At 37.8% G+C, this 22,710-nt stretch overlaps 1 protein-coding gene across 4 annotated transcripts in view; it reads right to left on the bottom strand.

Annotated features, from left to right (window-relative positions):
* LOC119655439 (b(0,+)-type amino acid transporter 1) overlaps nucleotides 1-22,710 on the bottom strand; it is a 177,987-nt gene that overhangs the window by 25,229 nt on the left and 130,048 nt on the right. For 2 of the 4 annotated variants that reach the window (XR_005249911.1, XR_005249910.1), the window contains exons 2-3: nucleotides 9,588-9,806; nucleotides 2,468-2,569 (exon numbers count right to left, since the gene is read on the bottom strand). Coding sequence is in view for 1 of the 4 variants with exons in the window: in XM_038061333.1 (XP_037917261.1) it covers nucleotides 2,468-2,569; nucleotides 9,588-9,806; nucleotides 10,368-10,440 (394 nt within the window). In the remaining 3 variants the exon portion in view is untranslated. Of the gene's footprint in view, nucleotides 1-2,467; nucleotides 2,570-9,587; nucleotides 9,807-10,367; nucleotides 11,126-22,710 lie in introns of those variants that run through there. The other 2 variants (XR_005249909.1, XM_038061333.1) reach the window with 2 other exon arrangements.

Here is a 22,710-nt window from a genome sequence, read left to right as displayed (position 1 = left end):
GGGAGGGTCGGAAACGATCTATTTGTATAGGAAATGCATCTGTTGTACAGTAAAAAGTGAATAGACTTATCATAAACAAGTGCAGAGCATAGGCGCGTGGGTAAGACGAAGTCGCAGATAGGATGAATCTCCGAAGGGTCGTTAGACATACCAATGCATTTATCGAGTGGAGTCACTAGGTACTAGTTTCCCTATGTACTAGTAATTCTTTACATAGGCAGTATCTGTACCACTGATTGTTGACATCCCGGAGAATCGAGAATTGTGGAGGAGAACTGAATTTGTATTGCAATATATGCCGAATATTCCCAGTACATACCATAATTGCTATAAAAATTAATTCTGTAATAATTATTCATATTTCGCCGATTTGGGAATTATCGGCTCGTTCGTTAGTGTCACTATCTGTGTGTGACTTGCGTTTATATCTGGGGCCTGCGAAGCAAGATATGTTTTTCATTTTCCTTTGTCGCCGACCGACACACACCCCACTATAATAAAGCCAAATTATTTTCAGTTAAGTCCGCTTTAAAGTTCAGCGTGCGTCATATATCCTCTGAAAAAAGTTGTGTTTCTATACATTCCGTTGTTCTAATTCAGTTTGAAAAATGATAAGTTCAATCAGGATCTGAAAATTTGGAATTCTTCTTCGAAACGCGTCAAAGTCTAAGTGTCCAAATAGTCCCATGCAAAATTACGATTTCTTTGCATGAGTATCTTAACATGATTTGAAATTAGTAAACGACGATTAAAATTTCTTCCGGTCTGATTGACTCTGCATTCCAAAGATGAATTCGCATTGAATTATTTTTGCATTTTTGTCTAATTTAATCCCATGAATTCCTTTATGAACAATTTTAAATAGGGAGGCATCTATTTTAAGTCAATGAAATTGATCAAAGTTTCACTCTTAACTTGAATTTAGGTTGCCTACGATACTCTTTGTGTTACGACCACTGCTTCCTACGAGAAAACTCCCGGAGGCAAACGAACGTTCACTTTCCACTAAAAAAGTTATTCATCATAAATTTCCTCTATTTCTGGTACAGATTGAGTGATCCAACAATTCTAGACCCGGTATAAATATGTATCTACATGAATAAAAGAAGTATAGTATCTCCTTGAATCTATTATCTGACGATACACCAAAAATGTACGTAAAAATATCAACATTTACGTGTGTCTGAAAATAATGAATTTCGAAATCTTCAAGAGTTTTTGTCAGAATGCCAAAATCTGGCGTTCCTAAGAGGTCAAAATTGAATAAATTACGAGTACGGTGGTGATGTCTCTATAGTATGCGCCACAGTTTGGGGTTGGGGGTGACTAATATTGGTGAGACGTTATTGATGCTTTCAAAGGTTGAACGTTTCAGTAGAGGATTTTGATTTAGAGAGAAAGAGTTAGGGAAAGGAAGTCCTTATACGCTTTCACTCAATATCCATTGAAAATCGATTGGCAGGTGATGTCGTTCTTGAGAAAATCTTTACAGATTCTGTCATCTGAATTCATCTTGATTTTCATTATTTGCTAATTTGCAAATAGTTGTCGGTGAAATCTACATTTTATTTGCAATAAATTTGCAAAGTCAAAACAATGCAAATTGTGATTTTCGGCGGATGTTTTTGAAATATTTAATTTTCATTTGAATTCTTTGGGATAAGAGAAATGTTTATAGCATATGAATAATGATTTCTATATACAATAATAATTTAAGGGTGAATTTCAAGGGCAAATAGGTAATCTTGTGTGCTTATTTCCTAGTTGAATGCAGAAGAGACATTTCTGGAAATAAAATCACATAATATCCATGCAGGGTACCTTTGAAATCGCTGTTTAGTTCCGAACCACAATGGAGAGCAAGATGTAAATGTTTGATTGAATGACTGCGGTTAAGTTTGAATATAGAAAAAGTATGCATAACAGTGACCAAGGATGTTATCTAAAAACATCGATAGAGAAAAAAGAGTCCCAACAATTTCATCCGCTTCTCTCCACTTTTGCGAATAAGCGATGTTGCGCCTTGGCGGACACTCTCGGTATATCCGATAGGTCAAACTGAACGTGGATGACGGACTTAAGAATGAGTGGTCAAGAGGGTAGTCATGCATGGTATATCTTCACCATTTTAATTTCAAATGCATGGCATACTATAATAATTCCGAATGAAATACGAAACGGAGGCCAAAAAACATTGAAAAAGACTCTGTAAACCTTATCTTCTATAATGAATGATAGGAATAAACTATCCTGATTAGTTTTGTACGAATTGTAAAGAGTTTATGCAAATTATAAAAATTTTGGAAATGGACTAGTCACATTGCGTATCAATACTAAATTAGAAGACAGTCCACCGGTGCAATTTATGAATTGCTCTTATAAAAAGAAGAGAAATTGAAGGTCATTTGAAGGATTTCACTTTCTTAATGAGAAAGAAAACAATTATCCACTTAAAAATATTCCTTACCTAGTAATGACAACATCCCACAGGCCAGCCATATCAAAAAGCTCACACCAACGGAACCAGTTCGAACTAGTAAACCACTTGGTGAAACGAATATTCCAGACCCTGTTGAAAAGAAATTAATTAGTAAATGGATGAAAGATATATCATTTATGAATTAGGCATTTAGAAAATGTTTTAAAAGGAAGACTTAATGAATTTTCTGGAGAAGTGATTGGTTTTTTCCGAAACCTAAAAAAAAAATCTATTATGGTACTTTGAAATTGAGATAAGTATTTTAAGAGCAGTTTTTTACAAGTTTAAAGTATTGGTGGTTCTTAGGATAGCTACTCTCGATTTTGGGAAGCTCGGGAGTAAGGGAGTCTCAATCACATCTTTGTGTGAAACAAAAACTTTACAAAAAGCTATTGTTATGAAATTTGGTGAGAATATGTGGTCTTCGAGTCCCTTTACACCATTTTGTGTTGAGTTTAAGGACGGGTATATGAAAGGGGGCTTTACAGTTTTTCTTCACATAATGCGATCATGTGGGGTATTAAATGAAAGGATTCGGTTAGTACTTTTCGAAACTAATCTTATATTTCTGATATTGGGGAAACTTGGGGGAGTGAGGGCTCAAAATGTACGCCCCAAAAAATGTAACTATTCTTGTTCTTAGAACCCATCCAACCGAAAAATCTGAAAAAATCTAGGCTTCAAAATACATCCCATTTCGATACCTGCCCAAATACCATATTTCAGAAATTCAACTGAAAACCGCCTTAAGTTCAACCTAGAGGTACAAGTTGGTACCATCGTGAGTAATAATAAAATACAGGATTTTGGAAAGCTTGAAAAAAATACAACTATTATTAACAAGGTTATAGAAGGTCAAAATTTTGTGTTTCACGTGAATTTATCGCAATCAAAGGCGTGTATAACGTCATGATCATATAAATTGAACTTATATAAAGGGCGAAGTTGGATATATCAAGGAGCATTTTGAATTTTTAGCTATGTACGTAATTTCTCACATATGACGCACGCAACACCTTTATACCCGAAGCCTCTACCTTCCAACTTGTTCATTATCTTGACAATTAGCCCCACCAGACAAAAAAAACGGGGGCTTTATTCATTGAAAGGGATAAAAGCTAAAAACCTTGTCCACCAGATAAATTCAAAGTGGAACCAGCGCTCTTTTCGGGAGCTAGATGCTACTCGGTCAATATGCTTATCATTTCCTTCTCCATCTGACAGATTGCAATCATTTTTCGATGTCCTTCTTGAGGACTCTCTGAGATGGCTCACAGCTGCAAATTGCGAAGGCCCCCTGCAGAACGTCTGTCAATAAAGTCGTTCTCTATATTTAACACTGATGAGGTTTATACTTCAGGTGATCAAATAGTTCATTTTAGCCCGTAACCAAAGTTATATATGTAAATTGTATCAACATGAAAAAGCACCTGAGAACGGAACTAGTTGTGATGACAAATAGTTCCTTAGAAAACCGATTCAGTATACTTCGGAAGGATAACGGAATGGATGATGCATACCAAGACAAAAGGTCTTTAAAGGGGCCACCAATCTGTCCTCTGAACCTTTTGATCTAATAAATTTGACCTGACAATTTCTAAGTGGTTCATTTAAATAATAAATTTCGAGATCCACTCTGAATGAAGGCCTCATAACGAAAAGCTTTGATGAATACAGGAAGCACTTCCACACCTTTCAACTTAAAAGCTGTTATCAAAGGTAAAAAGTTAAAAATATATCAATCCGAAATCACACAGACTCGGCTTTCAGGGAAAAGTCAATATTCAATAGTAGAAACCGTAAAAGGAGCCTTAACTTTTCTTCAAAGTAGCATTAGAGCCTAAATTGGAGAAACTTGGATGAAAAGAAAATCAGCCATCAGAAGGACTATGGTCTACGAACTTGACAAGATAAAAGGTTTGCTTAACTGGAATGTAGTTTTTGTCGTGGCCAACTTCTCTGTGTGTATTAAACTGTGCTTCAGCTGGGCCTTCGTTCCAAGTATCAAGAATCTCTCTAGTAGGTATTGTAACTCGCGTTGTTTGTGCTTAAGGCCGGGGAGAAGATCTTGGTCCCTTCCATGCCAGGTCCAGAAGTTATTTGAAATGCTTCACAAAATTAGTTCCAGCGTTGGGCTATAGGACATCTGCATTTGAGAAAATTCAGTTTAAGGCATTTTTGAGTTTGTGGTTAATTAATTTTTCTCCGTAGATAAAAATTGGAAAATTATTGGGAGCGAATAGTTGTCTTCTCATTAGGGGTTGGGTTGAGGTCTGACCAGCAGTGTCGATAATGAACCTTAACTGGATTTCCTTCCTCCTGCGGGCCGGTTCCTATAGTTCCTCCTCTCAGGCGGTTTAGGAGAGTGTTTTACCACTTAAAGAATATATAGGAATTATCGTTCATTAGAGGGTAGAAAAGCAAATCTTTGCCTTAACTGTTCTCTAATATTTGACTCCCGGAGGCACACGTTGTGTAAGTTAGTTTATTTTAGTTTATTTGAATAGCAGGGATAATTTGATAGAATAGAATAGAATAGAATTTGATGCAACGTTACTGATATTTCGATGCTCGTCAAAGAATGTGGTTGCTATGGGAAGAATCATACATATGTATCAAATATTCAATGGAAAGGTTTCTGAAATGCTCCAAAGTAATTGAGGGGTTGATTGCTGAAAACGAGGAATCAGACATGCGGTATTATATTATAGGTTACGATTCCTGAAAAAAATAGTGGAACACCTGGACGCAATTATAGAAGGAGTTTAAGCATTTTCTAAACATTCTTATCTCGGATTTTTTCCTATGGAGACGGCACTAAAAATAACAGACCAGTACATTGTGAGTCACCAATCCAATTATCGGGTGGAAAAGTTGTCCGTAGCTATGCCGAAAAAAAGTCCGCCATTAGAGCACACAAATGAGACCCATTTCAGTTTAACGTGTAGCTAACAGGTTATCAACTTGCATCTCCTGTTTTTCAAGGAGTGTATAAGTAAATTTGCTTTAAAGAATCTTAAAATAGGAATGCATATTGATCCTAAAAACCTGATTACCGGTGAAAAAGCTACCTAATACGGGGTTATTCTAAGGGACATATGAGTCCTCAATGCCATATTTTGATTATGAAAGGTTACTATCGTTACCAGAACCAAGTTATCCGAAAAACAATGATCACGAAAAAGAGGAAAGACACTTGATACAGACCCTAAGTCTCTTGTCCACTCTATCAAAACTTATAGAAAAGTTTCTACTCTGTCTGTCTATTTGTCTGTCACATTTTTCTTGGAAACGGTTAATGCGATTGACACAAAATTTCTGAAAAGGTGGGAACTGTTAACGCTGTTAACGGTCTTCGTTTTGATATTTATTGGAAAGGTGCGGAGTTCGAGGGGTCCAAAGTAATAATTTCTTTCACAGACCCATTCTCAGGAACTACTCAACCGAAAAATCTGAAAAAAATCAAGAGGTTTGATTGCAAAGTCCCAGACGAAATTTGGCAGCAATATACGCTATAACATAGGACATGATCCTACCAAGTTTGGTAGAAATCGCAGCAAATATAATAGGTCAAAGTTGCCGCTTCTGTGAAAATTCAAGATTTTGAATGTCAGTATCCCGCGAAAGTGAATAGTTTCACATAATATGTGTACATATTATGTGCTAGGTACTAATGGAACAAATGTCCACTCAAATAAAATAAATACATAAAGCCTTTCATACTTGAAGTGTCCAGCTTCCGGTTTCCCGACTGAACTATTAAAGTGCTCGTACCTCCTTGTTAATCTTCGTTACTTTGAGAATTGGAAACGAATTCTTCAAATCGAAAATCTATCGTCACTTCATTCGACTCCTAAGGATCTGACGGTGTGCCTATTGTAAAGAAGTTGCAAGAGAAGCGTTCATGACATCCGCCACGTCATTAGATGGTGATTTGAAAACCTTTTGGTACCACCTGGATCAAGCCTTCAATTGAGAGAATCATTGATTGTTACTGTGATTATAACCTGATTTAATTCATTTATAGCTGAATCGACTAGCATCCGACATTCGGTCACGAGACAAATTTATGTATTGCCAGTAAGTATCGAACATCATTTTAGCCTTCTAATAGGCGGATTTATGGGTGAGACGGAGAAGACCTGTGGAGGAGTTGTTTCCTCGATTAGGTAACGATCTTTTCCGATAAGCCTTTTTTCAGAGTTCACAAGGTCCCGTTTCGATAAAGACTCCTGGGTTGATGGCAATTTCAACACTGTACATTGCAAGTGGCGAACACACTTTTATTCTGAAAAAAAGCCGGCCCAGGCTTTCGTTTTCGACATGCCGGATACGGATGACTATGAGGTTTGAAGCTTTTTTTCCACGCTAAACTTCGTGTATACTTGTTAGTCATTTACATATCACCGCTTGGTTGCTTTGCCATTCATAAGATCTCATCCTGTAATATTTCTCATACTTTTCAATACGACTTGTTGGATCCTATTAACAGGGTACATATTCTTTGAAAGGCTTTGGGATGTCAGGATACAGGTGCAGCGTCTACTGCATCTTTCACTAAGGTGCAAATAAGTCGTTTTTGAAATCTATGAAAAATAGATTGGACAATGTGTAAATTTGTATTGAGCGCCTGAATCACGGTCTTTGAAAGGTGCGCTAAATTTATTATTGGAGTTGAGGTAATAAAGAAGAATGCAAGCGTGGTTGCCGCGCTTTAGTCTCTTCTCCGTTGCAGAGGAAAATAAAAAGCAGTATGCAGAAGAAAATTTTGAAGAAGAGCGTAACATTGGCTAAACTATCATCTACGGCCGCTTTTTGAGGAGCAAAGTACAGTCGTAGCATTCAGTAAATAAAGCGTGTCCTGTTCAAAGTGTATAAGCTGCACTTCCAGTTGAGTTCACGAGTCGCTAGGGCATGCGCTTGACCTAGTAACTGATTGACATTCAAAGGCTTAGATTGTGGTGAATTTGTACAAAAGCGACAACTTTGACCTATTATAACTCTGTTAGTGGTGCGATTTCTACCAAACTTTTAAGTATCATGTTCCATCTTATAACCTATATTATTATGGTGTCTTATGATCCCAGGATGATCTTAAAGGGGGTTCGCAGACAACTTTTGAAAAATATATTGACATTCTATTTTTAAATTTATTGGAGTGGACATCGGTATCGAGGGTATTTCGAAGTACTCCACTCTTTTGTATCAAATGCCGTGAAAAGCTCCCACATTTCCACCAAATTTAGTATGAATAGGAATAGGAATTCGCTAGAAAAATGCGTGTGTCAGACAAACAGACGAACCGACAGACAGTAAACCAATTTTGATAAATAAAACCTTGAAGAGGAGCAGAGAGGGGCAGTGCCTCAGTGAAGACGGGTTTAAATAGAACCTGCTAGGTACAGACTTACGGGGAGGGGGAGGAGGACATGGACTTCTACTGGCAGACAGGTTCGTTTTAAGATTTATTTCCGAAAACAAAAGAAGAACTATATCAATGTGGTTGAATCGGTCACAGAAACCTATATATTGAATCCTGTATGATTGCTGAAAATAGCTGTGAAGGAAGAAATGTCCTAATTGTGCGTGAATTTGTAATCACATGAAACGGATTGAAAATGAAATTGAATACATTCAAAGGTTCCTTTCATTGCATTTGGATTGAGGGTTTGTGGATTAGAAAGGGTGGCGCACGATTTGAGTGACCACGAAAAATTGCTTTGAATTCAACATTGTCAGGACTTGAGTAGAGAAGACAAAAAAGATACAAATTATCCAGAATTTGGTTTCATTAGTTTCATTATTATCCGAATGAGACAAACCCGAAAAAAAAAATGGTTTTAGGGAAGCTAAAAGTGAAGTCAATGTTGATTTGTTTTTATATTTCGAAAGCGTTTGGGTGTATGACGCGCTGGTGTTATGAAGCGTTTGCTGGCATTTAGCCGGAAGTTGGCGCTTGTTGCACTGTAAAGAGCTTCCTTATTGATCAGGGTTAACAACAGACCTTTTTTACAAAAAATGGTATTTATAGTATCTATTATACCACACTGAATTCACTCGATTTCCATTTATTCGAAAAATTATACTTGGCCTTAAAAGGAATGCGCTATACAAAGATTGATCTTGGTTAAAAATCGACGCTCGAAAAGTTCAAATTTATGACGAAAATAACTCTGTTTAGTGTAGACTCCAACTCTTGGTGCCTCTTCCCACGGAGTATGGATTGGGAGGTAATATCCGCATGGTCTGTGTACGCCACTAATTATGTGGATTGTTCGAGCAATGTATCTGTGAGGTCACCTTCTTGACAATGTGTACAAGCGCAAGATTAAAGAGCTTAGGAAGGAGACCATTTCCTTGTTAGTTTCTATTGAAAAGCTTTCGTTTTGGATTTTTACTTGGCTCTAGTTGTTTTTCGCCATGGTTTTTTCCAGTTGAAGTAGTTTTGCTGATATTTCTGGTCTGAACAATATTTTGTAAAGATCTTTATGATCGAGGCTTGAGAAAAATCATAAAATGGTTGGCGTTTCCACGCATTAGTGCCGAAAGACAGCGATTTCTGACTGGGTAATTGGTTTAATCCTCTATGCCGAACTCCAAAGCAATAATAAGCTGACCATATATCGATTGGTTATGGCCATTACCTACGCTAGATGCACTTTCTGCGTTTGTAACATTGCAGGTAATATGAATGTATTTAGGCCTACTGTTTACGGAGTTGCATATTTTTAATCTGCATTCAAAAGGCATTACTGCAAACTACAAAGTATTCAAATTGTTCAGCGTTGTGCAGCATATTTTGTTATTTTTGTAAATATTGACATCTTGGATATTACAAGCATCCTTGATATTCTGGCACTCATATACCCTTCTTCAGTTGCTTAGTTAATGCACTGAGCAAGGGTGCAAGGGTGTTCCTGAAATATTGATATTAACAGCCAATAAAAACTCTGGTGTGAAGTGTACTTGCGCCAAAGTACGCTAGAAACTACATTTTTCAATCACATCTCTCCAGAAAATTTTTATAACATTTTTCAGTTGTTTTGTATCTGTTCTTCCGGAAATATTTTTACCTATTTATATGTAAAACTGAAAAAAATTTACTTACCAATCATAGTTCCGACAATTAAAGCCACCCCACTGAAGAGTCCCACCCGTCTCTTGAGGTGAACAATGTCGTTCGGCGTTGAGCCCGACCCCTCCAGCGACTTCCGCATCCCCCCGGTCCCTGATGAGTCGGTCTCTGTCGTTTCGGGCCCTTCTGCCCCAAGACCCCCATTGGAATACGTTGTCCCGTTAGATGTGACTTTAGTTGGCACATTATGTCCTTTTTTTGCACAACATAGAAAGATACAAGAAATAGATAGTTTTTGATTAGTTTATGGTTTTAAGTTAATTATATTTTTTAAGGTTAATATTTATATGAGTTGATGTTTTATTGCTATTGATTTTTAATTCAAATAGGTATTTATAGACATATTCAAATATATGAATTTTCACATTATCATTTATTACTAATTTGACCAAAGTGCAAATTAACACAATTTTTGCGACAATACTTCTCACTCAATAATTTGTAAAAAAGCCGGAATTGATCCAAAATTTTGTATTATTTTTTATTTGGTTTTGAAACTATATTCGTCTGCACTCAATATTTTTGTTTTTTTTTTAATTCCGACATTGATCGATACTTTTTTATTTTTTTCTTTTTTGCCGCATTTTTTTTCGAATTTGATTTTTTTTCCTATTTTTTTAATTTCCACAAAAAGAGTAGGAAGGCACTACCGATCACATTTTTTTTTCTCAAAAATCACTAAATAAATTCCTGTAAATTCTAATTTATTTAATTGAAAATATTTATTTTCAACTAATTTCTTTCAATTCGAACCTTGTATAATATCTGAATTATAACCGCATGCGCCTTTTTGCGAGCAAAATAATTTAGCAAGTTTATCACGCATGGCATGGACGGCAAAACAATTTTTCGTAATATTCTCGGTCTGATTATAATCCGTAAACTGAGAATAGAACTGTTCGGAACGTACAGTTTTCTAGTTTCCACGACACACACAAATCTAAATATTATACCGACACCACCGTCAGCGCCGCCGTTTTTCTTTTAACGCACGCCAGGGGAAAATAGATACGGAAAATTTGTGGGGTGAAAGAAAATGGCAACGTTTAACGAGATGTTCCGAGAATATTGTTCTCTTGCACTCTCAAGAACATACAATTTATATTTAAAGAAATAAGAAAAATTGTTCTTTCCTTCGCTCTACTTAGCGTCTGTGTATCTTTTCTTAAAAATCTATATAATTGTAAATTTTCGGGAACACAAATTTTTGGGATAATTCAGTACAATACACGGAGAACGTTTGGTTAATAAATTAACGTCACAGTAAATATTATATTTTTTTCTGCTGAATTTCTATATTTTTCTCCTTTTATTTTTGTTAAACGATCATAAAGTTTGTTGTCTCCTATCTTTTTAAGATATCCTTCTCGACAAAATTATTTTTTGGTGACCACTGGGTGGAATATAACGGTAAACGACTATTCACTGGTCACGGGACAACTATAAATGGATATAAACGGACAATAAATAGATAGTTTTGCTTATGAAATCGCGCTCCGTTACAGACTGCAGCCTCAATGAGTACTAGGCGTACTAGAAATCGTCAAGATCATTTCAGTACGAATTGCACCAATACTTCCATGGGATCATTTAGAAGTATATGAATTTTCCGAACCCTGGCTTCCTTGCAAAATATCTGCACATACTTGCTAGTAGTGCTAATCAATACATATACGAACAGCATGCAAGAGAGATGAATTCTGTGTAAATTCTCGAGTATATAAAAGTGTACATATCAATTGCCGCAAAATCATTGATGGTCGTCATTTTGAGAGAACAATGTTTGCTGAGTTCGAACGAACTTTTATTATCGGAACAATATCTTTAGTACGAATAGTGCTGGGTTCACAGCGGGTAGTTAAGATAGTGTTCTAGATTCGACATTGGCTTGACTTGAACAAATGTACTCGCATATAGCAAAGAAGCTCCTCGCCACCTCTCTTAAATTTATTTTTAAGATAAATATCTTCTCTCCGAGATTGTTCTGCATCCATAAACTCCACGCATACGTGATCGAAAAGCATGTCCATTCAATTTAGGCTGGTTTATGACGAAAGTGACGCCAGACTATGTACACATATGTATATCAACGCAAGAATTTTAACAACTTCTTAAATTTTTCGAGCTACAGAAAAAAAAGATTGTTTTGCTGACGCATAGATTGCTGTAGGATCGCCAAGATATTTCCGTTCCGCTTTTTCAGTCATTTGAATTGATTTGGCACGTCAATGGGGATTATTTACTAAATTTATTATAGTTGATGGTGGGCGATAGTGTAATTTCGATTTGTTATCCTGTGGAATACATGCAGACGCACATGAAATTTTCTATTAATTAATTGAGCTGTTGACCTGCTTTGTTAATTAGTGAAAGGAAAGAAACATCCAGTAATGGAATTGTCGCCCTTCCTTAATCTGTGACTTTTCCTCCACAACATTTGCTTCCTAATGAACACGTCCATGAGTACCGGGGCTGTGGGTCAAGTACTGCGATGAGTTGGACAGCGAACCAGCTACTCCCATGTAGTAGCACATATAAAATATTGTTGCCGGATAACTTCAACTTAATATTGGCATTAAGAGAGAAGTTATTTTTAATTTTGGATTTAGCCCTATCAAAGTGCCGAATGACACCGACAACCATCGACCGAATTAATGCCACCCATCAGCGTAGTGAAGGTATTTAAAGAAAAAGGAATGATGCCAGAGTTCATTGAGCTCATCCACGACCTATGGCTAAGATAGTATGAAGAACGCCATCAATCACGAGCAGAAATAGCATTGGTGACAGAATGCAACTCAGTCGGATTCCGCTATGGATTCGTTACGTTACGTACAAAAGGCACAGGAGAACTTTGGCAGGTTTCACCTTTTAGGTGACCGGTTAGAAAAGGCATTTCGGGACTCTTCGTGGAGTCCAGTGCTAGGATCTGATCATCTTTGCAGAACACCTTGATGCACGCGAAACGGCTTAATGAGTCCGTTAAGATTCACATCGAAGACGTTTGTTGTAAGATTTGTATATCAGCAAGACAACTTTTTAGGACAGGCTTTTTGCCTATTTTCAACCAAGATTGTAGCGACTGGAGGAGTTGTGGCAGGCCCGTCAACAATTACATAAAATCGTCCTGGATGAAGTCTTGAACCATGCAAGCAGTACTACTTGGAGTAGTTCGAGGAGGTAGAGGACACCAACTTGCACCTTCTGGTCAGGTTAAAATCTGTTTTAGCGAAGTACCGACCCAGCAGGCAGGACGAAGACGGCAAATACATATCAGCTACAATCAGGGTACACTTGGAGAATTTGGTCATTCCTAAATTTGATGGAGAGTACAGTCAGTGAGACATGCTTAACGGCATGTTCACTTCAATTGTTCATCAGAATGAAATTCGGTCAAAAATGCAATACTTGGTGACGCATTGCAAGATTACGCCCTACGAGTTATTCAGCATTGGTATGTTAACAATGAGAAATACTGGGTAGTGCTACGTATACTGTAAATGCGGTTCGATAAAAAAGCGATAACGTGGTATTATATTCATAAGCAGTTCCATAAGCTATCAGAAGCAAAGTTGGCGACAGTGATGTGATGAATGCCACTTCAGAAATCATTTCGAATCTGAGGATTATCAGTGTTAACACAGAACACAGTGTCTGGATGATTTTCTCCTCAACAAGCTAGAAATTGATTCAACAATCACAATGATTATGGGAGACTGCAAATGTAGATTTACCCACTTTGAAAGCAAACATGAAGTTCTTACTAAGTTGGTTCAGGACACTAGAAGCAGTAAGCATTCTTCTAAGATCGAAAAAAAAGAAACATTCCGGAAATCGGTGCCAGATTTAAGAGTTTAGACATGCACCAACCTTTGTTGAATGGTGGCAAATCTAAAAAGGGGAGGGGTTACAACTATTTGAGGAAAGGATAAGTATTCAATCACTATCCAAGTTAGCTGTCGACACTAAATCTTTTGTTCCAGTTACACCATCGTTGCTGCTGAGGAAGAAATATAGAGCGAAGTATTGGATTAATAGATTCCTGGTCAAAATCAAGCTTTTGTACGGAGTCAACTGTGCAGTTTGCTAAAATCCCAATGTGCAGAGTAGGAGCAAATATAAGGATGCAAAGGAAAGGCAACATGGTCTTGACCTGCTAACCAAAGTATGGAAATTTTACAATCAATATGGTAGCCTCCAGGGCTCCCAACTTATGTTAGGCATTGGATTGAAACAGTCTTTCACCGGACCTGGGTATCGTCAAGGAGCAGTTTGACACAGAAGGTAAAATAAATTGTTTGCCTACAACTAATTCTGCATATGGAACGTAGAAAAAAATTTGACTTTCAGGTTAAGTATCGAGTTACTTCATTTGCAAGACTTTCCTCGTAGATAATAAATTCATTTAATTTGCACTTTTTTGAAGTATAAATCGTCAGCTTTGTACGCACACATGTGGGTATCACCAAAGTGCAGATTTTTTTAGTAATGGGGTTAGAAAGTCGTAAGCAATTTTCACATTGCAATTTTCGAAGGCTGTTGTGTTACGCTGGACAAGATTCCTCAGTATCTTGTCACACTTTCACTCGATTGACATTTGCCTCGAAGCTTGGATTCGTCCGTATATACTCCGAACCATTCACAGTCGAAGTGAGACCAAGGTCAATCAGATGTCATTAAGGCTTACATGGAATTCGTCGATCAAGATTTTCCTGACGCCCCAACAGACAACGAAGGTCATGAGGCGTAATGGAAGCATAGTGAAGGATGTCCCTCTGGTTGGCCGGAAACAATTCTCGGTTCTGTCTCCTCACCGGATTAGCCTCCTGAGGAGAAATTTCTAGTCACACCAAGATCTCGCTGAGCAACACTAGAAATACGGTCAAATAATGTCAACGTCGAAAGACTAGTATGAAAATTAGATATGTTCAGCAGTCTTTAACACCCACCAGCCCATTTGTCTATGACTTACTAGGGTCGCTAAAACTACTTGATGGCTTTTTGGTTGAACATTTAATTAGCTACGCATTCCACTGCAAAGTGTGCCACTTTGCCTGTGAGTGTGAAAGGGAAGAGGTTCATTTGGGAAATAAACTGCTCGCAGGTAGTCTAGAACGGAAAATTCCAGACGGTGGATAAGTGGGAAAGCTTTGGTTTCATCTACAGGCGATAAGGATATTTTCGAAAAATTAAGTTTTACCAGTTTGGCCTGGATCTTGTTGTACATAGGGAAAATTACGGCCTTCTTCATATACTATTATTGTTAGACTTTTAGACTTTTCATTGGTATCTATCACAGTGGGTCTTTTCTGTTACCGTCTATTGGATAGTGCACTAGCTTACAGTTCACTCATATTCAGACTGGTTTGAAAATAAAGTACATATTAGTAGAATAAAACCGAGTTGAAGAGATGGGCGGGACCGATTCACCTTCGGGAGCTAAATCCTGTCTGTTAGAACTTTCTTCTGTGCTTCTGAGAAAACGGAAAAAAGTGGGGGTTGGTTATATGGGTGAGTTGGTTTGATATCAATATGTGAAGACACATCTATGTGAACCAGGCAAATAGATAGGAGAGAAAAGTACTGCGTAAACAAAAGAAGCTTCTTGGGAATAAGGACACAGGGGTTGCTGAATCACAAGCTAGGGCGACACCTCGAAAAACCTTTGCCGGATGGTGGAGCTGACAGTATTATTGGCACTTACTTTGGACCCAACAATTTTTTTGTTGAGCGTCAACTCTACAGAAAATGCAGGGGACAGTATCTATAGGTTTAGTGAAGAGGATTTGGCCTCAAACGCTGGAGAATAAAGTTTATGAATGTCAAGAATGAGAGATTCACTAATGATTATCATATGGTGCTCTAGCTTTTCCTGAATGAAATTCATGCACTTTAGGAACTGTAGAGTGTCATTTTTGGGGAGAAGAATGATTATGGGTTGCGACTTTAAAAAAATCAAACTAAATTTTAACATTTTTAGTGGTTTTTTCTGCGATGGATCTGTGCACAGAAGATAAAATATAGGAAAGGAATTGCATGCTAAATCCTTCTCTGAGACTTTTAACTGAAGATTCGGAAGAAATGAAAGCTGAAAGCGTGAAGGGAATCGTGGATGACTCATTGGATACCGTAAATCGGAGAAGGCTTTTAATCGAAAGGAGAAGAATTCGTTGCGTGAAGAGATGAGTACTCCAGCGTTACCAAAGGCTGCAATTTTTAGGAAATGTGTGGTAAAAAGCTATTCGATTTCATCACTTTGGCTGGTCTTGTGACTCCTAAAGTATGCTACGCCACAAAGTTCATTATGCCAAGTCAGAAGAACTGGGTTCCTTCACAAAGATTTTCAGGTGTCGGCAGGAGTTCTAATTTTTCCATTCAGTGAAATTTTGTTACTTTTCCCTTTTAGACTTGACGGTGGATGCTGGCATTCGTCCTAACAATGTGGAACCAGACCCTTGACAAGCCAGCATGTCAGTCTTCTCATTGTCAGCGATGTTCAAGTGCCTTGGGACATCGGAAATTTAGTTCACTTGAATAAAGGATGAACAGAGTTGGAAAGGTGGAAAACGGATTGGGGGAAATCCTTAACAATTTTTGGCAGTAAATCGTAGCTTTATAGGCTGTTTTGGTGATAGAAGCGCAATCGAAAGCTCCGCAATACATACTGACAGTTTTTTTTGTAAAGATTTGCGCTATTACCCGAGGTAAATGGAAGGTAAGAAATGACTCAGAATGATGATAAACTTTAGAGTTAAGTCAGTAAAGATTACCTTGCTAGATCATCTGGGCAAAATTTGATGGAATTGGGGACGTAAAAGTTAGTAGTTTTTTTTAAATTGTTTAATTTGAAAATAACACAAGGGGAACTGTAACTGGTCGTTACGGGTGAAAAAGCAGGATTATATTTTTGGGGATTTCAAAGCACCAGGCATTAATGGTGTACATATTGCGCTGGTAAAGGAGGGCATTGCGCACCTGGAGTGACTCTTAGTAAATATCTTTCTGGTGTGTTTAACTTTGGGTTTCGTTTCAACTCCTTGACAAAGGATTTAGTTACTCTTCATACTAAAGTCGGTAAAGGACGAAGATCTGCAAATAAATTAGCTCAACAATTGAACATAACATTCGTGAGGGGCGCTTTCGTGCGTCTTTACAGAAGCTTTAAAATGTTGTCAAAGAACATGATGACATTTTAGTGGAGTGGCTCTATTTTATGTTAAAATAAAATTGTTGTGTGTTAAGTAGGTGTGAATTCATCCAATCGTGTGTCTATGGGGAAATAGAGAATGTGAGAGGCACAGAGTTCTGGAAGAGATACTGGAGGAAGCGAGTCTAGGTCTTATAATGGTTTTTGACTCTCGGATCCTCGTACATCTGTTTAGTAGTAAATTAGTTTCTCACGTGGAGAAAACTAAGACAGACCATTGGAAGGCACTGTATAATGAAGTCTGACAATACACAACCGTTTCTCAGTCTGAAGTGACCCGCGGTAACCAGACTTGTCCACGCGTTTGATAAGTGATTGAAATAGGGACCAGCGCATCACAATATGTAGCGATTGTCAAGCATCTTTGAACAGTTTCTAGATCCCTTCAAAAGTGACAAATACAGTGCTCATTTGAACTCTATATCTATTGTAGATTTAATATGGTGGATCTATTGTGGGTGTCAAACGGGTTGAATTCAAGTTTCTTATATCCAAACAGAATCCATCAATTAGAGGGTTATCAATGGCTAGGAACAGGATAAGTAAGCCAAGTGAGAGGAACCAGATACTGCTTGACATACCAAACTTTTCCTATTAGAAGTAAAGAAGCATCACATTTTGTCCGAAATCAGGAGGATATCCATAAGAATTGTGTAACTTTTGACTGGTCACAACTCAATCGCTGAGCATGTGGTCAGAATGGAAATATTGTATAATACACACCTACCCATCCCCTCCCCCGCGGGGAGATTTCCAGCCATTTCCTATGGTTTCTACTGTGGATGCATTAGGTATCAGATTTTAAATGCATCCTGTCCACTAATTGAAATCCTTTGGCTTGTAAACAAGTCTGCGGTTTGGTAGGGGCAACGAATACAATGGTTCAATACTTGCTGAGCGCCCAGGGACTAAACCTCTCTTCTCTATACCCTACCCATACAAATATGTATATTATATTAGAAAACATTATTCGAGCCTTCTAACCACTTGATACACTAGTCAGTAAGTTGAGACCCTCTCAACTCCTGGTAAATTCTTAAGGTGTTGCGTATGTTGATTTAATTTGCAGTGGAAGACGATAAAATCCATTTTGACGAAAACTAATCCGATTTTTTTAGACTTTAAGGATTGAATCGTAAGTGGTTAAACGTGCAATAACTCCGGATGGTTTGATAGCATTTGTATATTGAACCAAGTGGCTCACGCGTTGGAAGTTATTGTTCATGGAACTGAATACTTGAAGAAGAGAATCGAATTTGCCGAGTGATGATGAATGAGAATCCTTGGAGCTTCAATGCCGGCCTCGCTAGGTTACTGGAGATTGGAAAAGCCAGACTGATTCATCAGCTATTTGAGCAAAGCATGGCTTTTCACATCATCAAATATTGTTATTTTTTCATACGCTCTGAATTTGTGCGATGCCTCCACATCTTTAACTACCTAAACAATCTTACACGGTCACAATGTAGTTTCGCTGAGCTTGGGTAACTATTAAAACTTTATCTTTCTCTTCTGCCTTCTATGCATATCTGCATTGCTTCTATGCCATGTTCCCTTGCATTACACAATATGGCGAAATGTTTAGAGAAGTTAGGACTATGCAACACTGAAGCCAAAGAGAGTCTTTTTCTTTCTCGTTTTTAAATTGTCTACCAAAGCAGCTTCTTCTGAAACACATTCCAAGGAACCTTATAAGCAGTTAGATGGATGTGTATTGCTGGAATACAAAAATGGTACGTACCTTGTCGGGATTGGCACAATTCATCCCCTTCCCAATGTTCTTAACCATTATCAGTCAATACAATACTATGACTATTACGCTTTCTTGGTTGAATTTGAAGAAGAAGCCTTACAAATTCACTAGCTCCATTCCACTTTGCGATTCAATTATAAGATTCTCCGTAAGATGATACCACATACAACCTATCTGCTGGCTGCAAAACATCTCACTCTTATTTTCCTTTTATTCTCATATGAATGTCATCATCCTAGTTCATACCTTGACAAGGAATCTCCATGGTAAGGACTCACTACAAACTTCAAACAAATATGCATTACATGTATAACATCTAATTTGAGAGAGTTGTATACCCTTTGAAGATGCTGTTCACTTTCATTTATCACTGTTTGCAATAATGCCAGCCTTGACATGAACTATGAACTAGTAAAGGATACCTAACAAAGCGCTATCATGTAAAGGGTACTCACAAAAAGGGCAACAACATATTCCTGCATAATATCTTATTGTCAGTACTTTAGATTTTTTTCTTTTCTGAAAAGATACTCTATTCAGGCAGAAAAATGGTTGGAAATTGGACATTTTGGTAATGATTAATGACAGAGGAAACATTAAATTATTATTCTAGGAGTGTAGAGCCTGAAGGAAGAAAATATGGACAATATTGGGGCTAGATAATTTATGTAAGAAAGCTTTTATGATAGCGATGATAGCATCATTTGATATTTGCAAAACCGAAAAAGAGCAACTTCTAATTTGCTTTGCATCATATTTTAAATTTATTGTTGTCTTTTGTAACCGTTGGTTGGTTGATTAATCTCTTTTTTAGTAGAAGTTCATATACAAAAGTTCGGTTCGGTTCGTCATTCAGTCATAGTTGTTGCTATTACTGAATGACAAAGCTCATCCAGAAGTGACATGTACATATGTATGAACACCCATTACAAGTAATGATTCCACTATTTAAGGACAAAGACAAATTTAGAATATGGCGAAAAAAAATTGTGACCAGTGGCTTCAGGTTGCAATGGATTCACAATTTAACTACCATAAAAGAAAGCAGGTGCTGATTCTGCCGCAACAATATGTTTTTGTTTATGTTGCAATAGACGTATTTCAGGAACTAGTTGTTTCCTATTCATTGCGAACTCTTCTGCGTACTAGTACTACTCTTTTTTAAGGTTCAGTGTAAAACCAAACCTTATTAAAATCGGTTTACTGTCTATATGTCCGTATATCTATCTGACATACACAGCTTCCTCAGAAACGGTTACTTCTATTGATATCAAATTTGCTGCTTTTCTGCTCTTCATTCTTTGGTCACAAATATAGAGGATGCAACTTTGAATGGTGAGTACGCGATGGGGGTGTTCGTGGACATTGAAGGGGCTTTTGACTGTGTGCCTTTTCAAAAACTTTGTCATGCCACCAGAGCGCATGATGCTTTAATTAAGTGGATCCATGCTATGCAAACGCAGAGATTGCTGTGCGCGGAGGTGCGCGTCGATCGCTACCTCACTGCAGAAGTAACGAAAGGCTGCCCCCAAGGAGGTGTGCTTTCGCCACTTCTGTGGAGTATGCTGATCGACTCACAACTATGCGAACTGCAAAATTTGCCAATACACGCTCAAGCTTATGCTGATGACGTGGGTGTGCTTGCTGTTGATCGGGATCTTGGAACGGTGTATAGGAATATACAACGTACCGTTGATTTAATAGACAGTTGGTGCCTCACACAATGGTTCTATTCACAAAAAGGAGAAAACTGGATGGACTTTGCCTCCCTGAGATGAGGGATACTACCCTTCAATTCTCTGAAGAAGTGAAATATCTGGGAGTCACTGCAGATAAAAAACTTCTTTGGAACAAACATGTAGAGGTAAGATGAAACGAGTTCTCACAGCTTATGGGCTGTGCAGACGGACCTTTGTCTCGACATGGGGACTCAGGCCTTATATGGTAATGTGGATATACGTTGCCATCATTAGGCCGATGTTCGTATATGCATCCGTAGTGTAGAGGGTTAAGGTGAGACAAAAAGGTTTCCACCGTAAACTAGCCGTACCGCAAAGAACTGTGTGTCTGGGTATCACTGGAGCCATGAGCACGCCATTCGACGCAGTTCTGAATGCACTACTTAATTTGCAGCCCCTGTATATATTTATTCAAAGCATTTCAATAAAAGCAGCTCATAGACTAATTCGATTCGATCTATGGGGAAACAACGGATGTGGGGGGGGGGGGGGAAGCAAAGAGCATTGGAAGAGCACCAAACTTTTCCTGCCAGAACTGAACAGGCCTACCGCAAAGTTGATCCTGTCGAAAAGCAGGAGGACTTGCAGGTGTATTGTGGGCATTCTGATAGGCCATAATTCACTAGCTGGACATATGTTCAAAATAGGAATTACTCAAGATGATACATTTCCTTCCTGTAATAAGGAAGCGGAATCCACGGAGCATTTCCTATGTGAATGCCCCGCCTATGGACACATCAGCCATCATATCTTCGGTGCTAATGTTCTCCAATTCCGACGGGTAGCATCACATCCACTAACGGAAACCGTGAGATACGTTAACGAATCCGGAATATTCCGTTAGACGGGAGTGGCGAGTACAATGGGCCAACACGGCCTGAGTGCAAAGAAGCTGTAGCTTCTCCCTCACCATACACACACACACATATCAAATTTTGTGGAAAGGTGGGTTCTGTGAACCCTACGTTTACAGTAAGTTGCATGATTCCATGTTGAAATTAAGAGGGTGTAAAAGAAGGGTTTAGTTAGTATCAAATGAAAGGTCTCGATTAGTAAATTCTCAAACTTTAGTTCTGACATTTGATTCAAAAGGGGGCTAGGACGGAGGCTTGAAAATGGTAATTTCTTTCACGGACCCAGTCTCAGAAGCTACCAAACTAAAGAATCTAAAAAAATCGCGAAACGGCTACGAAAATCATGCATAGCGCTGAATAATATACAGCACTTATCATTCCTAACGTACCATCAAGATAGTTGATCAAGATTTGATTGAAATGTTTTAAGTTGTCCGTATATAAAGGTGAGGGGCAGTAAGAACGGTATCTCTGATGACGAAAATTGAAACGGCACAATCAAACCTAAATGGAAAGGGGAATATAGTCAATAATGGGGACAACGTCAATATTTTACCTATCTTTTGAACACGAATATCAAATAATAACTACTTATCATTCTGCACATTCTCATTCTGTTAGTACTTCGCCATCGGCCGAAACTTAGGGTGGCTTTTGTATAGGAGTAGTTTTAAATATGGGACCAGAAAAATACCTGACGGTTGACGTCGAAATTTATTATACTCAATATTTGAGAAAAGAAGGTAAATTATGTTGAAATATTTGAAAAATAATTGTAAAACGACTGAAATCATCTGCTAAAATCGGGCCAAAATCCACATTGGAGCAAAGGTAATGTGAGTCCTTGGGAAATTTAAAATCAATTTAATTTTGTTAAAGTCTATATTCTGGCCTTCTAGAAAAAAACCCGGAGATGTGGGACTAGCAACCTTTCTCCCTATCTTTCGACGGGTCTGACTGAAATTATAATCGAAAAATATCAAAAGGTTTAAGAGCCGTTGATCCACAATTCATCATATATTTTCAAGGAAAGGAGTTCTAGAAAAGTTCCTCAAATCGAAATATGTACGTCACTTAGCCAAACGGGCACTGTATCCTAAGGTTTCAAGTTCCAAACATGCCAAAGTTAATTGTAGCGTAAATCAGAACACATTTTTGGTAAATTACCTACAAATTTAAAACCATCTAATCTTTCTTTACAACTTCCGAATTAGATACAATATACACAGGCGCTCTAATGTTTTGGCAAACATTCAAAATCATTGAACGTGTTAACAATTTTTTTCTTAATCTTTTTATATTTATACACATGTAGACATTCATCAAATCGTCCGCATGTACCCTCGTGACTATGATATGCTATTTTTGGCGCTTTCCTATTCATACGATGAGTAGATAGAGATACTTTTCTCTGTTAGATAGTGGAAAACAATCTAATAGATGATAGTCTAATCAAGCCTGATGATGAAATTTGGTGCATTTAAGAGCACGAAGCACTAGCTCTCTTACTTCAACTTCAGCTGTAGTTAAAGAGCACGATCGG

Source organism: Hermetia illucens, chromosome 4, assembly GCF_905115235.1.
Source record: "Hermetia illucens chromosome 4, iHerIll2.2.curated.20191125, whole genome shotgun sequence".
In the NCBI taxonomy this organism is placed as follows: domain Eukaryota; kingdom Metazoa; phylum Arthropoda; class Insecta; order Diptera; family Stratiomyidae; genus Hermetia; species Hermetia illucens.
This window is presented reverse-complemented; position numbering and strand designations above follow the sequence as displayed.